This window comes from Delphinapterus leucas, chromosome 18 (assembly GCF_059928025.1).
Source record: "Delphinapterus leucas isolate spDelLeu-1000000601 "Yukka" chromosome 18, BTC_Dleu_Yukka2, whole genome shotgun sequence".
NCBI classification, from domain to species: Eukaryota; Metazoa; Chordata; class Mammalia; order Artiodactyla; family Monodontidae; genus Delphinapterus; species Delphinapterus leucas.
In genome coordinates, this window is record NC_143146.1 from 46,216,092 (window position 1) to 46,233,540 (window position 17,449).

The 17,449-nt window shown below is 40.8% G+C and overlaps 1 protein-coding gene across 2 annotated transcripts in view; it reads right to left on the reverse strand.

Moving 5' to 3' along the window:
• Nucleotides 1-16,533, reverse strand: part of TDRD3 (tudor domain containing 3) — a 201,424-nt gene extending 184,891 nt beyond the window's left edge. Inside the window, exon 1 of one of the 2 annotated variants that reach the window (XM_089899470.1) lies at nucleotides 15,269-16,533. In XM_089899470.1, the coding sequence (XP_089755596.1) occupies nucleotides 15,269-15,461 (193 nt within the window). In that variant the 5' untranslated portion in view covers nucleotides 15,462-16,533. The remainder of the gene's footprint in view (nucleotides 1-15,268) is intronic. The other variant, XM_022561168.3, reaches the window with a different exon arrangement.
• Between the last annotated feature and the right edge of the window lie 916 nt (nucleotides 16,534-17,449).

Genomic DNA, 17,449 nt, shown 5'->3' on the forward strand with positions numbered 1-17,449 from the left:
AGATAAACAAAATTGATAAACCATTAGCCAGATTCACCAAGAAAAAGACAGAGAGGACTCAAATCAATGAAATTAGAAGTGAAAAAGGAGTACAACAGACACCACAGAAACAAAAGGCATCCTAAGAGACTACTACAAGCAACTGTATGCCAATAAAGTGGACAACCTGGAAGAAATGGACAAATTCTTAGAATGTTATAACCTTCCAAGACTGAACCAGGAAGAAACAGAAAATATGAACAGACCAATCACAAGCAATGAAATTGGAACTGTGATTAAAGATCTTCCAACAAACAAAAGTCCAGGACCAGGTGGCTTCACAGGTGAATTCTATCAAACATTTAGAGAAGAGCTAACATCCATCCTTCTCAAACTTTCCAAAAAATTGTGGAGGAAGTAACACTCCCAAACTCATTCTATGAGGCCACCATCACCCTGATACCAAAAGCAGCCAAAGATACTACAAAAAAAGAAAATTAAGGACCAATATCACTAATGAATATAGATGCAGAAATCAACCACAAAATACTAGCAAACAATCCAACAACACATTAAAAGGATCATACATTATGATTAAGTGGGATTTAACGCAGGGATGCAAGGATTCTTCAATATACGCAAATCAATCAATGTGATACACCATAGTAACAAATTGAAGAATAAAAACCATATGATCATCTCAATAGATGCAGAAAAAGCTTTTGATAAAATTTAACACCCATTTATGACAAAAATCTCTCCAGAAAGTGGGCATAGAGAGAACCTATCTCAACATAATAAAGGCCATATATGACAAAACCCACAGCAAACATCATTCTCAATGGTGAAAAACTGAAACCATTTCGTCCAAGATCAGGAATAAGACAAGGATGTCCACTCTTGCCACTATTATTCAACATAGTTTTGGAAGTCCTTGCCACAGCAATCAGAGAAGAAAAAGAAATAAAAGGAATACAAATTGGAAAATAAGTAAAATTGTCACTGTTTGCAGATGACATGATAGTATACATAGAGAATCCTAAAGATGCCACCAGAAAACTACTAGAGCTAATCAATGAATTTGGTAAAGTTGCAGGATACAAAATTAATGCACAGAAATCTCTTGCATTCCTATACACTAATGATGAAAAATCTGAAAGAGAAATTAAGGAAACACTCCCATTTACCATTGCAACAAAAAGAATAAAATACCTAGGAATAAACCTACCTAGGGAGACAAAAGACCTGTATGCAGAAAACTGTAAGACACTGATGAAAGAGATTAAAGATGATACCAAAAGATGGAGAGATATACCATGTTCCTGGATTAGAAGAATCAATATTGTGAAAATGACTATACTACCCAAAGCAATCTACAGATTCAATGTAATCCCTATCAAATTACCAATGGCATTTTTTATGGAATTAGAACAAAAAATATTAAAATTTAGATGGAGACACAAAAGACCCCAAATAGCCAAAGCAGTCTTGAGGGGAAAAAATGGAGCTGGAGCAATCAGACTCCCTGACTTCAGACTATACTATAAACCTACAGTAATCAAGACAATATGGTACTGGCACAAAAACAGAAACATAGATCAATGGAACAAGATAGAAAGCCCAGAGATAAACCCACGCACCTATGGTCAACTAATCTATGACAAAGGAGGCAAGGATATACAATGGAGAAAACACAGTCTCTTTAATAAGCGGTGCTGGGAAAACTGGACAGCTACATGTAAAAGAATGAAATCAGAACACTCCCTAACACCATACACAAAAATAAACTCAAAATGGATTACAGACCTAAATGTAAGACCGGACACTATAAAACTCTTAGAGGAAAACATAGGAAGAACACTCTGACATAAATCACAGCAAGATCTTTTTTCATCCATCTCCTAGAGTAATGGAAATGAAAACAAAAAGAAACAAATGAAACTTCAAAGCTTTTGCACAGCAAAGGACACCATAAACAAGATGAAAAGACAACCCTCAGAATGGAAGAAAATATTTGCCAACGAATCAACGAAGGATTAATCTTCAAAATACATAAACAGCTCATGCAGCTCAATATCAAAAAAACAAACAACTCAATCCAAAAATGGGCAGAAGACCTAAATAGACATTTCTCCAAAGAAGACATATAGATGGCCCAGAAGCACATGAAGAACTGCTCAACATCACTAATTATTAGAGAAATGCAAATCAAAACTACAATGAGGTATCACCTCACACCAGTTAGAATGGGCATCATCAGAAAATCTACAAACAACAAATGCTGGAGAGGGTGTGAAAAAAAGGGAACCCTCTTGCACTGTTCGTGGGAATGATACAGCCACTAAGGAGAACAGTATGGAGGTTCCTTAAAAACCTAAAAATAGGGCTTCCCTGGTGGCACAGTGGTTGAGAGTCCGCCTGCCGATGCAGGGGACACGGGTTCGTGCCCCGGTCTGGGAAGATCCCACATGCCACGGAGTGGCTGGGCCTGTGAGCCGTGGCCGCTGTGCCTGTGCGTCTAGAGCCTGTGCTCTGCAACAGGAGAGGCCACAACAGTGAGAGGCCCACGTACCACAAAAAAAAAAAAAACTAAAAATAGAATTACCATATGATCGAGAAATCGCACTATTGGGCATATACCCAGAGAAAACCATAATTCAAAAAGACACATGCACCCCAATGTTCATTGCAGCACTATTTACAATAGCCAGGTCATGGAAGCAACCTAAATGCCCATCAACACATGAATGGATAAAGAAGTTGTGGTACATATATACAATGGAATATTACTCAGCCATAAGAAGGAACGAAATTGGTTCATATGTTGAGACGTGGATGGATCTAGAGACTGTCATACAGAATGAAGTAAGTCAGAAGAAGAAAAGCAAATATCGTATATTAACGCATATATGTGGAACCTAGAAAAATGGTATAGATTAACTGGTTTGCAGGGCAGAAATTGAGACACAGATGTAGAGAACAAATGTATGGACACCAAGCGGGGAAAGCCGTGGTGGGGTGGAGGTGGTTGTGTGATGAATTGGGCAATGTGGGATTGACATTTATACAGTGATGTGTATAAAACTGATGACTAATAAGAACCTGCAGTATAAAATAATATATATTATTCAACTCAAAAAATAAATAAATAAATACTACTTTGTAATAAAAGGAAAACGTTTTTCCTCAACCTGATCTAGTTCTTTCTCTAATTTCAGGAAAGTGAGTGAAAATGCAGTAGAACCCTGAAAAAAAAAAAATAGAAAGTGCCTGCCACAAAAAGATGTTCAATAATTATTTGATGAATGAGTACATCAATGAATCTGCCTTGTTTTTTTTTCATAGACAAAGACTAGACACCATATTGAGTTGGCATATATAACATACCCTACTTATACATCACTAGTTCTAGAAAGCCTTTCATACTTCCCAAGTGGGGGTTAACTGCTCTCAACAACACCCTGGAAGCAAAATACCAGTGTATAAAATGTTTAAATTCTGCCTATCTTGTACATCATCCTAACAACAAACACAGTGCCTTGTGTATAAGAGGTACAAATATTTACTACTTGTATTTCAGTATACACATTACTATAGAATTACATATTTCCCTGCATTACTGCAAAGACTTACTTATCGTTGTAAAGATATCATACCTTCAGTAGCACTATACTGAGATGAAGGTAGCTATTTGTCTCCACGTTAAAGGCTGTAAAACTGTGAAATGAGTGAGAAGCGCTCATATTTGCGCACAGACTCACACCCATCGAGCAAGGGTGTGAAACATGCAGAGATTACAGTACTAAGGTACATGTAGGCTCTGTCCAGCCCCAGAGCACAATGTTGTTCTTTCCTCTTTCTCTACATCGCAATGTGCTTCTGCTATGAGTATCTTTGAATCACTTTATTACTTTATCACCACACATTTCCTGCTATCTCTCTGCTTTTCTTTGTCACTCTATGACTTCACAATGTTTTCTCAACTTTTACAAGAAAAATTTTGCGTTGCTGAAAGTGCAGTCTGCTTCTTCTAAAAATTATACAGAGATAAAGTGTTCTTCAGCTAGTTCCAGATTCTATACCTTTCAAAAAGTCAGAATTTCTAGATACATGGGACTTAACATGATAAGACAAAATGCCAATATTGTTGTTTTGTCAAAAGAAGAAAGCATAAGCCAAAAAATATATATGTTATATTTTTATGGCTCTTGAAATGTTACTATGCAATTTTTACTCGATCTAGCAAATGCTGCTGTATGAGGAGAAAATTATTTTCAACTTGCTGAGGTAGCAAGTTTCTTTTTATACCCCCTTTATGCTTGAGGCAGTCAAAGACAGGCAGTTAAAACTAGATTTATAGGTTATTCACCAAAAAAAATACTGCAAATAGCACCTTCGAACCTGAAAACTTGCACAGTTTAACAGAATACACAGTCTTTTTTGTGTATTAATGACACTTTACAATATCAACAGAAGCAACCAGGTAATATGTAACATATTTTGAGACAGACAGTCAACAACACTTATTACATTTGAACATTATAACTTCACAAACAACATAAACCAAAGATACAATAACAAATGCTCATTAAAAAAACAGGAAATATTTCAAAATGGAAAGATGTCTCCAATAAGCTCTCCCCAAAACCAAATATAAAGCAGCTGGTTTCTTCTAGTGTTCTTCAGCACAGTCTATTATTCTGTTTCACCTAAAAAGTGTCTTAATGTTTCTGATCCTTTCCAAAAGAGAGTACCAGGAATACATGTATATCAAAGTGGTAATGATGAAGTACTTTATAATTCTAGAAAATAAAAGAATCCTGCACTTAGCACATAACCTTAGAAAGAACTACCAAAATTCTTTACAAATACACTTATGCCTAAGAGTTATGCTGGAATAATATGAGGGAACAAAACTTCTGATACCCTTTGCATAAACTCTTATGCATGACTATTACCAACAGTATATTATATGAAGGTATAGTTATATTTATGACGCTACAAAGAGCGTTTCTCACTTGAAGATTGAGCTCATTTACCAGCAATCTCCTGGGGAATTGGTGTGTTTCTCAGAAAAAAAACAAACAAGATAAGTGCAGGGGTGGCTACAGAACAGAAATCTGACTTTCTTGGTCTTGATGTGTTTTGGAGGAAGTTTCTAGGTGATGGGATGTAAAAAACAGCTCTCCATCTGTGGGTAGGTCAAAAGCTAAGAATCAGAAATCCCAGCAAAATATCCTGAAGTTGTCCCACCTCTCTGGAGCAGCTATCTCAAGGCAATATGTGGAATAGCAGGGCATGCTCCTCAAGACAAGAGAACCATCACTTTATAATCTATGCTGCCATTGTGCATCTTTTTTCTCCATTTATCCCATAAATAAATATTCTCCTCTAGTAGTGTTTTGATACAGATATTTATACTTGTAGCCTTTCTTAGTTGTTCAAAGGTGAAACCAAGGGAGTGAAGTTTGGTGTACACTTGGGCCAGAGGATATCAGTATGGGGGTAGTACCAGTAATCAAGGAGAGATAACTCCAAAAGGGAAGGTGAAATTCAAGGCGGACAAGGTAAGAAGACCTTTGTGTTCACACTCTCTTCCCCCTCCAACTTCGCCCTACCCACCAAAAAAAACCCACCTCAGAGCACAACCAAGTTAAACTTCAGATGTTAGAAACCCAGGGTTTCTCAGAAAATATGCTCTTCCAGAATAAAATGGAAACACACTACTTCTAAGGCTTCCTTATGGTGTCTTCAACTCAAAGCTTCTGGGTAAGGCAAATACATGCAACAGAGTACCTTACTTTTTCAGATATTCTTAGACTTCAAAAAATACAGAATTAAACAGATTTTTAGATAAGCCTAATCAGCAATTAGGTAAACCACCAAAAGGTAAAGGTTTCTTTGATTCCAACAGCATCACTCCTCAGTATAAGCACCTATCTTTCCCAAAGAGGAAAGGAAATTTACACATCACAAAAAATGCTTTAATCCACTTTTCAATTCTCAAATGTGTTATATTTGACCAACAATTTAACTTAAACATGGTCACCAGGACTCAGTGGAAATCAGTACTGAATCTTTATTCCAGACATTTGGGCTGTATTCATGGTTCTGCCGCTTATATCTCTGAGCAAACTGTTGATACCAGTGTTTCAGCTTCCTTATTTGCACACTGAGGGAGTTAAGCTATACAATCACTAATTCTATTAAAAAAAAAAAACTTTTTCAAAATTAACCACAGCTGATTATGTTTCCTTAACATGTTTCTATTTAAAAAAAAAGTTCTGAAAGGTTTTAAAAAAAAATCCAAAGGTTAAGAGAAGTACAAAATTCACCCTTAAGGAAATCTCAAGAGAAAAAAAAAAAGGCAAAGAGTGAAGTAAATCTGTTATGCAGACAAATCTAGGGTCAAATATCTTCTCTCAGTAGTTATTCCATGCATATAAGTAAGCATTACAAAGGACCAATGTACAATTTCCTGCAATATTTAAACATAATCACTATACTGGAAAAGTTTCTAGAACTTTTCAGTTCAGATCAGCAAACCTAACACCTTCCGTGCTACTGGCTACTAAGGAAGAACATTATTGTAGAGTCAGCCAAGGTGGCTCCTATTGGGAGTTACATTTTAAAATATAGATTTTTATGGGGGTTATAATGAAGATTAAAGACTTAAAAGAAAAAAATGAGCTCAAAAAATAACATAAACTAGAATATAGATCAGTCTATACAGATCATCTGCACCCCATGAAGATCACATTTTCAGAAACATAAGCTTTTCAGCACTAAATATTTCCCTAACCTGCTATTTTAGGTGAAGCTGACAAAACAGATAATAATAGTTTAACGGCTTTAGCATCTATTACTTTTGAGGTCCTGCAAATAATTAAGTGAGTACTAAGTACTAAAAAAATGATTTTGTCAATGACAATAACAGAGAATCCCAAGAGTCAAAGGAAACTCAGGATGTCAGAACTGGAATGAGTTGGTCAAAGCTGCTCTATGGTCAAAAATTCTCCTTCCAGTACTCTTCTCTGCATACACCTTTGAGTGTATATCTACTTAAATATAAGGTCTAATACAAGTCACGGATAAGACTGGGACATTCTCTTGTTTTCTTCACAACTCTAGTGGGTTCAAGACCCATCAGGAATTACTCCCAAACTTGTAGATATATAGTCTTGTTAGCCCCACAGGTTCTTCCTGCCTTTATGAGTCCCTGCCACACAAAAGGAGCACTCTAGAGTAAGAAACATGTAAACAGATAAACTGCAACACAAAATGCCACAATATAACATTGCTGAGGGTTTATAACAAAATAACAAAGACAGGAAGAACACTAAGCTTGGATAGAGACCCTGGTTAGAGAATTCTGACTGGCAGGAGCATGGGCATCCAAGGTCCATTTCTATCAGACTTTATCAAGAATATACAAGGTAGGAGATAGGTTCAAGATGGCGGAGTAGAAGGGCGTGCACTCACAACCTCTTGCTAGAGCACTGGAATCACAACTAACTGCTGAACCATCATTGACAGGAAGACACTGGAACTCAGGAAGAAAGATACTCCACATACAAAGACAAAGGAGAAGGCACAATGAGACGGTAGGAGGGTCACAATCACAATAAAGTCAAACCCCATAACTGCTGGGTGGGTGACTCACAAACTGGAGAACACTTATACCACAGAAGTCCACCCACTGGAATGAAGGTTCTGAGCCCCACATCAGTCTTCCCAACCTGGGGGTCCAGCAACAGGAGGATAAATTCCTAGACAATCAATCAGACTTTGAAGGCTAGTGGGATTTGATTTCAGGACTTCAACAAGACGAGGGAAAAAAGAGACTCCACTCTTGCAGGGCACACACAAAGTAGTGTGTGCATCGGGACCCAGGTGAAGCAGCAGTGACCCCATAGGAGACTGAACCAGACCTACCTGCTAGAGTTGGAGGGTCTCCTGCAGAGGCAGGGGGTGGCTGTGGCTCACTGTGAGGACAAGGACACTGGCAGCAGAAGTTCTGGGAAGTACTCCTTGGCATGAGCCCTCCCAGAGTCCGCTGTTAGCCCCATCAAAGAGCGGGGCAGGCTCCAGTGTTGGGTCGCCTCAGGCAAAACCACCAACAGGGAGGGAACCCAGCCCCACCCATCAGCAGACAAGCAGATTAAACTTTTACTGAGCTCTACCCACCACCAGTCCCTGCCATCAGGAAGCCTGCACAAGCCTCTTTGTTAGCCTTATCCACCAGAGGGCAGACAGCGGAAGTAAGAAGAATTACAATCCTGCAGCCTGTGGAACAAAAACCACATTCACAGAAAGACAGACAAGATGAAAAGGCAGAGGGCTATGTACCAGATGAAAGAACAAGATACAACCCCAGAAAAACAACTAAATAAGGTGGAGATAAGCAACCTTCCAGAAAAATAATTCAGGGTAATGATAAGTGAAGATGATCCAGGACCTCGGAAAAAGAATGGAGGCAAAGGTCAAGAAGATGCAAGAAATGTTTAACAAAGACCTAGAAAAGTTAAAGAACAAACAAAGATGAACAATACAACTGAAATGAAAAATACACTAGACGGAATCAATAGTAGAATAACTGAGGCAGAAAAACGGGTAAGTGACCTGGAAGACAGAATGCTGGAATTCACTGCCACAGAACAGAATAAAGAAAAAAAGAATGAAAAGAAATGAAGACACCCTAAGAGACCTCCGGGACAACATTAAACTCAACAACATTCGCATTATAGGGGTCCCAGAAAGACGAGAGAGAGAGAAATGACCCAAGAAAATACTGAAAGAGATTATAGTCCAAAACTTCCCTAACATGGGAAAGGAAACAGCCACTCAAGTCCAGGAAGTGCAGAGTCCCAGGCAGGATAAACCCAAGGAGAAACATGCCAAGACACATAGTAATCAAATTGACAAAAATTAAAGACAAAGAATAATTGAGAACAACAAGGGAAAAACAACAAATAACATACAAGGGAACTCCCATAAGGTTAACAGCTGATTTCTCAGCAGAAACTCTACAAGCCAGAAGGGAGTGGCATGATATACTTAAGGTGATGAAAGGGAAGAACCTACAACCAAGATTACTCTACGTGGCAAGGATCTCATTCAGATCTGATGGAGAAACCAAAAGCATTACAGACAAGCAAAAGCTTAGAGAATTCAGCACCACCAAACCAGCTCTACAACAAATGCTAAAGGAACTTCTCTAAGTGGGAAACCCAGAGAAGAAAAGGATCTACAAAACACAAACCCATAACAATTAAAAAACAGTAACAGGAACACACATATCAATAATCACCTTAAACATAAACGGATTAAATGCTCCAACCAAAAGACACAGGTTCGCTGAATGGGTACAAAAACAAGAACCATATATATGCTGTCCACAAGAGACCCACTTCAGACCTACAGACACATACAGACTGAAAGTGAGGGGATGGAAAAAGATATACCATGCAAATGGAAATCAAAAGAAAGCTGGAGTAGCAATACTCATATCAGATAAAATAGACTTAAAAATAAAAAATGTTGCAAGAGACAAGGAAGAACACTACATAATTATCAACAGATCAATCCAGAAAGAAGATATAACAATTATAAATATATATGCACCCAACACAGAAGCACCTCAATACATAAGGTAACTGCTAACAGCTATAAAAGAAGAAATCGACAATAACACAATAGTAGTGGGGGACTGTAACACCTCACTGACACCAATGGACAGATCATCCAAACAGAAAACTAATAAGGAAACACAAACTTTAAATGACACAATAGATCAGATAGATTTAATTGATATTTATAGGACATTCCATCCAAAAACAGCAGATTACACTTTCTTCTCAAGTGCGCACGGAACATTCTCCAGGATGGATCACATCTTGGGTCACAAATCAAGCCTCAGTAAATTTGAGAAAATTGAAATCATATCAAGCATCTTCTTTTCTGAGCACAATGCTATGATATTAGAAATCAATTACAGGGGAAAAAACGTAAAAAACAAAAACACATGGAGACTAAACAATACGTTACTAAATAACCAAGAGATCACTGAAGAAATCAAAGAGGAAATAAAAAAATACCTAGAGACAAATGACAACAAAAACACAACTATCCAAAACCTATGGGATGCAGCAAAAGCAGATCTAAGAGGGAAGTTTATAGCTATACAAGCCTACCTCAAGAAACAAGAAAAATTTAAAATAAGCAATCTAACCTCACACCTAAAGGAACTAGAGAAAGAAGAACAAACAAAATCCAAAATTAGTAGAAGGAAAGAAATCATAAAGATCAGAGCAGAAATAAATGAAATAGAAACAAACAAAACAATACCAAAGATCAATAAAACTAAAAGCTGGTTCTTTGAGAAGGTAAACAAAATTGATAAACCATTAGCCAGACTCATCAAGAAAAAGAGGGAGGGGACTCAAATCAATAACATTAGAAATGAAAAAGGAGAAGTTACAATGGACACTGCAGAAATACAAAGCATCCTAAGAGACTACTACAAGCAACTCTTTGCCAATAAAATGGACAACCTGGAAGAAATGGACAAATCCTTAGAAAGGTATAACCTTCCAAGACTGAACCAGGAAGAAATAGAAAATATGAACAGACCAATCACAAGTAATGAAATTGAAACTGTGATTAAAAATCTCCCAAGAAACAAAAATCCAGGAACAGATGGCTTCACAGGTGAATTCTATCAAACATTTAGAGAAAAGCTAACCCCATCCTTCTCAAACTCTTGCAAAAAACTGCAGAGGAAGGAACACTCCCAAACTCAATCTATGAGGCCACCCTCACCCTGATACCAAAACCAAAGACACTACAAAAAAAGAAAATTACAAACCAATATCACTGATGAATATAGATGCAAAAATCTTCCACAAAATACTAGCAAACAGAATCCAACAACACATTAAAAGGATCATACACCATGATCAAGTGGGATTTAACATAGGGATGCAAGGATTCTTCAATATACGCAAATCAATCAATGTGATACACCATATAAACAAACTGAAGAATAAAAACCATATGATCATCTCAATAGATGCAGAAAATGCTTTTGACAAAATTCGACACCCATTTATGACAAAAAAAAACTCTCCAGAACGTGGGCATAGAGGGAACCTACCTCAACATAATAAAGGCCATGTGTGACAAACCCACCGCAAACAACATTCTCAATGGTGAAAAACTGAAACCATTTTGCCTAAGATCAGGAACAAGACAAGGATGTCTACTCTCGCCACTCTTATTCAACATAGTTTTGGAAGTCCTAGCCATGGCAATCAGAGAAGAAAAAGAAATAAAAGGAATACAAATTGGAAGAAAAGAAGTAAAACTGTCACTGTTTGCAGATGACATGATACTATACGTAGGTAATCCTAAAGATGCCACCAGAAAACTACTAGAGCTAAACAATGAATTTGGTGAAGTTGCAGGATACAAAATTAATTCACAGAAATCTCTTGCATTCCTATACACTAATGATGAAAAATCTGAAAGAGAAATTAAGGAAATACTCCCACTTACCATTGCAAGAATAAAATACCTAAGAATAAACCTACCTAGGGAGACAAGAGACCTGTATGCAAAAAACTATAAGACACTGATGAAAGAGATTAATGATGATACCAACAGATGGAGAGATATACCATGTTCCTGGATTGGAAGACTCAATATTGTGAAAATGACTATACTACCCAAAGCAATCTACAGATTCATTGCAATCCCTATCAAATTTCCAATGGCATTTTTTACGGAACTAGAACAAAAAAATCTTAAAATTTGTATGGAGGGCTTCCCTGGTGGCACAGTGGTTGAGAGTCCGCCTGCCGATGCAGGGGACACGGGTTCATGCCCCGGTCCAGGAGGATCCCACATGCCTCGGAGCGGCTAGGCCCGTGAGCCATGGCCGCGGAGCCTGCGCGTCTGGAGCCTGTGCTCCGCAACGGGAGAGGCCACAACAGTGAGAGGCCCGCGTACCGCAAAAAAAAAAAAATTTGTATGGAGACACAAATGACCCTGAATAGCCAAAGCAGTCTTATGGGAAAAAAACAGAGCTGTTGGAATCAGACTCCCTTACTTCAGACTGTACTACAAAACCTACAGTAATCAAGACCCTATGTTACTGGCAGAAAAACTGAAATATAAATCAATGGAACAGGACAGAAAGCCCAGAGATAAACTCACGCACCTATGGTCAACTAATCTATGACAAAGGAGGCAAGGATATACAACGGAGAAAAGGCAGTCTCTTCAATAAGTGTTGCTGGGAAAACTCGGCAGCTACATGTAAAAGAATGAAATCAGAACACTCCCTAACACCATACACAAAAATAAACTCAAAATGGATTACAGAACTAAATGGACACTATACAGTCTTCGACATAAATCACAGCAAGATCTTTTTTGATCCACCTCCTAGAGTAATGGAAATAAAAACAAAAATAAACAAATGGGACCTAATGAAACTTAAAAGCTTTTGCAAAGCAAAGGAAACTACAAACAAGATGAAAAGACAACCCTCAGAATGGCAGAAAGTATTTGCAAAGGAATCAATGGACAAAGGATTAATCTCCAAAACATATAAACAGCACCTGCAGCTCAATATTAAAAAAAAAAACAACCCAATCAAAAAATGGGAAGAAAAATAGACATTTCTCCAAAGAAAACATACAGATGGCCAAGAGGCACATGAAAAACTGCTCAACATCACTAATTATTAGAGAAATGCAAATCAAAACTACAATGAGGTATCACCTCACACCAGTTAGAATGGGCATCATCAGAAAATCTACAAACAACAAATGCTGGAGAGGGTGTGGAGAAAAGGGAACCCTCTTGCACTGCTGGTGGGAATGTAAATTGATACAGCCACTATGGAGAACAGTATGGAGGTTCCTGAAAACACTAAAAATAGAATTACCATATGACCCAGCAATCCCACTCCTTGGCATATACCCAGAGAAAACCATAATTCAAAAAGACACATGCACCCCAATGTTCATTGCAGCACTATTTACAATAGCCAGGTCACGGAAGCAAGCTAAATGCCCATCGACAGATGAATGGATAAAGACGTGGTACATATATACAATGGAATATTACTCAGCCATTAAAAGGAACGAAACTGGGTCATTTGTGGAGACGTGGATGGATCTAGAGACTGTCATACAGAGTGAAATGTCAGAAAGAGAAAAACAAATATCGTATATTAACGCATATATGTGGAACCTAGAAAAATGGCACAGATGAACCAGTTTGCAGGACAGAAATAGAGACACAAATGTAGAGAACAAACGTATGGACACCAAGGGGGTAAAGTGGCAGGGGTGGGGGTGCGGTGGTGGGATGAATTGGGAGATTGGGATTGACATATATACACTAATATGTATAAAATGGATAACTAATAAGAACCTGCTATATAAAAAAATAAAATTCAAAAATTCAAAAAAAAAGAACCTACAAGGTAGTGAGCTCCCTGGCATTACAGATATACAGAAACATAAGATGCAGTTTACCCACCCTTAAGGATCTTAGAGTCCAAAAAACAATTTAGTATGTGTTTGGAATCAAAATATTGAGACTGGCCTTTCTAACACAGGTGGGATCATGTTGGAAAGCAGTAAAAGACTGTAAACGAATTCATACAACTAGTTTGAAGAACTAAGGGTTAATCAAACGAAGAATGGGGAAAAACTCAAAAAGAGTGATCCGAGATTTTTCAGGATAGCGTTGTGAGGTAAACAAACTGAATGTAGAAATTCCAGTTAGAAGAACAATAATAAAACTGATAAAGGTGAGTTTTTAACGCTACAGTTTGTTATGTCAATGGTGTTCTAAGCAAAAACTGTCAGAACAGTAACAGTTAAAAGCAAATACTGTCAGAACAGTAACAGTTAAAAGCACCAGAGCTGGAACCAGCCCCTCTGTGCTCACCATTCAACTCCACCACTTTCCAGTTATGTCATTTTTTTTGGAAAGTTACTTAACAATTTTGTGCCTCAATCTCTTCACCTGTAAAATGAGGTGCCAGTAGAGCCAGGCACAGCGTCTTCATAATACAGGTGTTACAGCCCTCTAATCAAAAATTTCATTCACAAAATCAAATCCATCCTTTAGGCACTTGTAGGCTCCACAACCTGGCCACAAACTTTTAAGGTCTTAATCTTCACTGGACACCCTTCTACTTCGAGGAACCATAGGGATCTAATATCAATTCTGCAAACCAATAAGCACTTTCCTACCTCTGTGCCTCATCTCCAGCGGCTCTGTATCTACAAAGCCTTCTCCTCACCATCTCCCAAAGCCCACTTCTCCAGGAAATTAACTCTCCTTCCTCTCCAATTCCATACCACATTTACCTGCACCTCTGTACAGTTTACCACAATTTCCCGTTTTTGTGTTTGTTGTTTTAATGCCTCCTTCCCCTCTTTTCGCTAAGATAGTGAACTTCCAGAGAGCAGGGGCAAATCTTTTTCAACCTCCTTCCCACCCTTCATCCCAGACTGTGCCCATGCAGGCCTGTTAAAGCGTTAGTAAATTAAACTGGATGTTTACAACCCTAATGGCCGAAGTTGCAGAAACTGCTTAATTCGCATAATTTTTTTATTGTTTTCAGATCCTAAAATCTTGACATGTCTTTAAAAATCCGAACACCGTCATCTTTTCAAGAAAAGTTCTATGGAGCATCCACACGAGTTAATGTGGTCATTCTCAGCTTCAGAAGTTGTGTGTGTGCCGCAGAGGGCGGCTTTCCCCTGCTCCGTCCTGTACTTTGGAATAAGGAGGACGGAGGCGGCCCGGCAACAGCCCGGGCTGTGCTGTGCCCTCAACTTCCCGCGGGCCCGCGGGCTCCGGCCGTGCTCGTCCCTCTCCGCCGCACTCCGTTCTCCAGCCCTCGCCTCCTCTCGTCCAGCCGCGGCAACAACCCCCGGAGCGGCGCGGTGGCGCTGAGCTTCCGCCCGCGCGGCTCGGCTCGGGCCTGCGTCGCCGCCCGCCCCGCCGCCCTGCCCGCGGCCCCCGGCCTCTCCCCGGAGCGCCGCCCGCCTCCCGGGGCCCAGGCCGCGCCGCCACGCCGAGGGGAGCTGGGGGACTAGCTCGGCTCCGCGTGGCGCCGGGGGCGGAGCCGGCCCGGACGGGCCCGGGGAGAGGCCGGGGGCGGGCGGCGGCCTCCGCCTACCCCGACACGCACCCCACCGCCCCAACCCCAACCCTACTCCGGCCCGGCCCGCGCCCGCGGCCGATTATACTCGCCACTTACCAACCCGCCTGGGACAACACCGAGCCGGGGACCTCGGCCATGGTAGCTGCTTAGGCCGGGGGTGGTGGGGGGGCTCGGGTGGGGGTGGGGAGAAGGCCTGCTGCTTGAGACCAAAAAAAAAAAAAGAAAGAAAAGAAAAAGAAAAAAGAAAGAAAAGAAAAAAACTCCTCTGGTCGGCTCTGCAACTGGGCATGCTCAGTGCGCCCGGCGCTTCCGCGTGCGGGTTCCGCTCGCCGCCTTTTCCAAGCGGCCGCAGGGCCCGGCCTGGCGTGAGGCTGTGAGGTTGCGGCGCGCCGACAGCGGCGATTCGCTTAGGACAGGCCGGGGCCTGCAGGTCGGGGCCAGTTTGTCGGTAAGGAGCAAGGCACGGCCTCTCCGCCGAAGGCCGGTTGCTTTTCGTTCGGGGTCACTTTTCTGAGTTGCACACCGTGGAAACTAGTGGGGCGGTTCTTTGTACAGCAGAAAGTAAGGCAGCGTTTCCAGCGCCCACAGGCGGCCACCTCCGAGAGGGCAGGAAAGCGCTAGAGCTGAAACGCTCGGGCGGTGGCGGAAAAGCGCTTCCAGTTAAGCGCTAATAAGGCCACATTTCGTACAGGGAAAGTCAAAGGAAGGGTGTTCCCAGTCCACTCTACACAGGAGAAAAGTTTACTTTCTTATTAAGATTCGCTCCATTTGCTCCCTTTTTCGATCTGCCCGGACACAAAGAAAAGAAATATAATCGGATTTTTTCGACTCCCCACAGCTAAATCGGACTGTCCAACTCCCAAACTACAATAAAAATGAATAGGTCAACCCAGGGAAAACCTGCACTTAAGGAATATGGGAAAATCGGGTAGTTCTGTCGGTGCTTGTTTTTCCTGTCGTTCTCCCACTGGTCCCATCCAGGTCCCGGTACGGCCCTCTGATATTGGCACGGGCACTGCCAGGCCCAGTTCCCACCCGCCGCTTGCCGGTGCCCTTCTGTGGCTCTCCCGGGGACTGAAGCGGAGGGGCGGCTCTCGAGTGGGCATGCGCGGCGGCGCCGCAAGCCGCGCAGGAAACACTCCAGCGCGATTGGGCGGCCGAGACTCACGCCAGCCAATCGGAGGAACAGGCGGAAGGGGCGCTGGGCCCGGGAGACGCTCACTGAGAGTTTGCTCCACCCTCCACGGTTTTCCAGTCTTGTGGCTGCTGGCGAGAAACATTCTATCGAGTGGCTCTGGTCGCACGTGGCAAGTCGTTTGGGGAGACTGTTAAAACCTTCAACCCTATAGCAGGGGCTGCCTCATCAACGTGGACTTAGAGCAGAGACTGCGGAATTGGGCAGAGCCGCTCCTGGGACTGGGGAGGAAACTGACAGTAAGGAAGAGGATAATTACACTGGGCGGAGTTAAATTCCTTAATGCAAATTTATTTCACGATGCTTTGCTTAGTTAGCAGTGATGCTACTGAAATGTGTGTCCAAGCACGTTGCTTAGATCCTGATTTTAATGAAACATGTTTCCAAGCAGTTTTAGAATCAGAAATAACTATATCTTTGCCTCTACATTTTGCAGTAGTATACAGTGTTTAGTCCATAGATATACTACATGTGTATTTAAATTTATAGGCACCATTCAAAATATCCAGGAGTCAGGAAAAGATTTACCATTCTGAAGCTAAATAGATGACTCAAAATTAAATTGCTAATAATTTTATTGGTTGTAGAATTTTCTCTTACCAATTGCATTTTTCAACTAGTGTAACTTGTTAACTATGAAAGTAATATGCTGTCCCAGGGCTTCCCTGGTGGCGCAGTGGTTGAGAGTACGCCTGCCGATGCAGGGGACACGGGTTCGTGCCCCGGTCCAGGAAGATCCCACATGCCGCGGAGCGGCGGGGCCCGTGAGTCATGGCCGCTGAGCCTGCGCATCCGGAGCCTGTGCTCCGCAATGGGAGAGGCCACAACAGTGAGAGGCCCGCATACCGAAAAAAAAAAAAAAAAAAAAAAATGTCCCAATCATCAAAATTCTTTGCTGGTTAAATGTGAAGGCTTTACACATTTGGTCTCATATGCAGTGTGTACAGTAAGAGTTTACCATTGTGTGGTACTTAAAATAACTTTCATAAAATGCTCCACAAAACACTAAATTCCCTTACTTCAAGAAATGCTTTAAAGAATGGGTCAAAGATTCCCACTGGAGGAATTTGGGATAATATGAG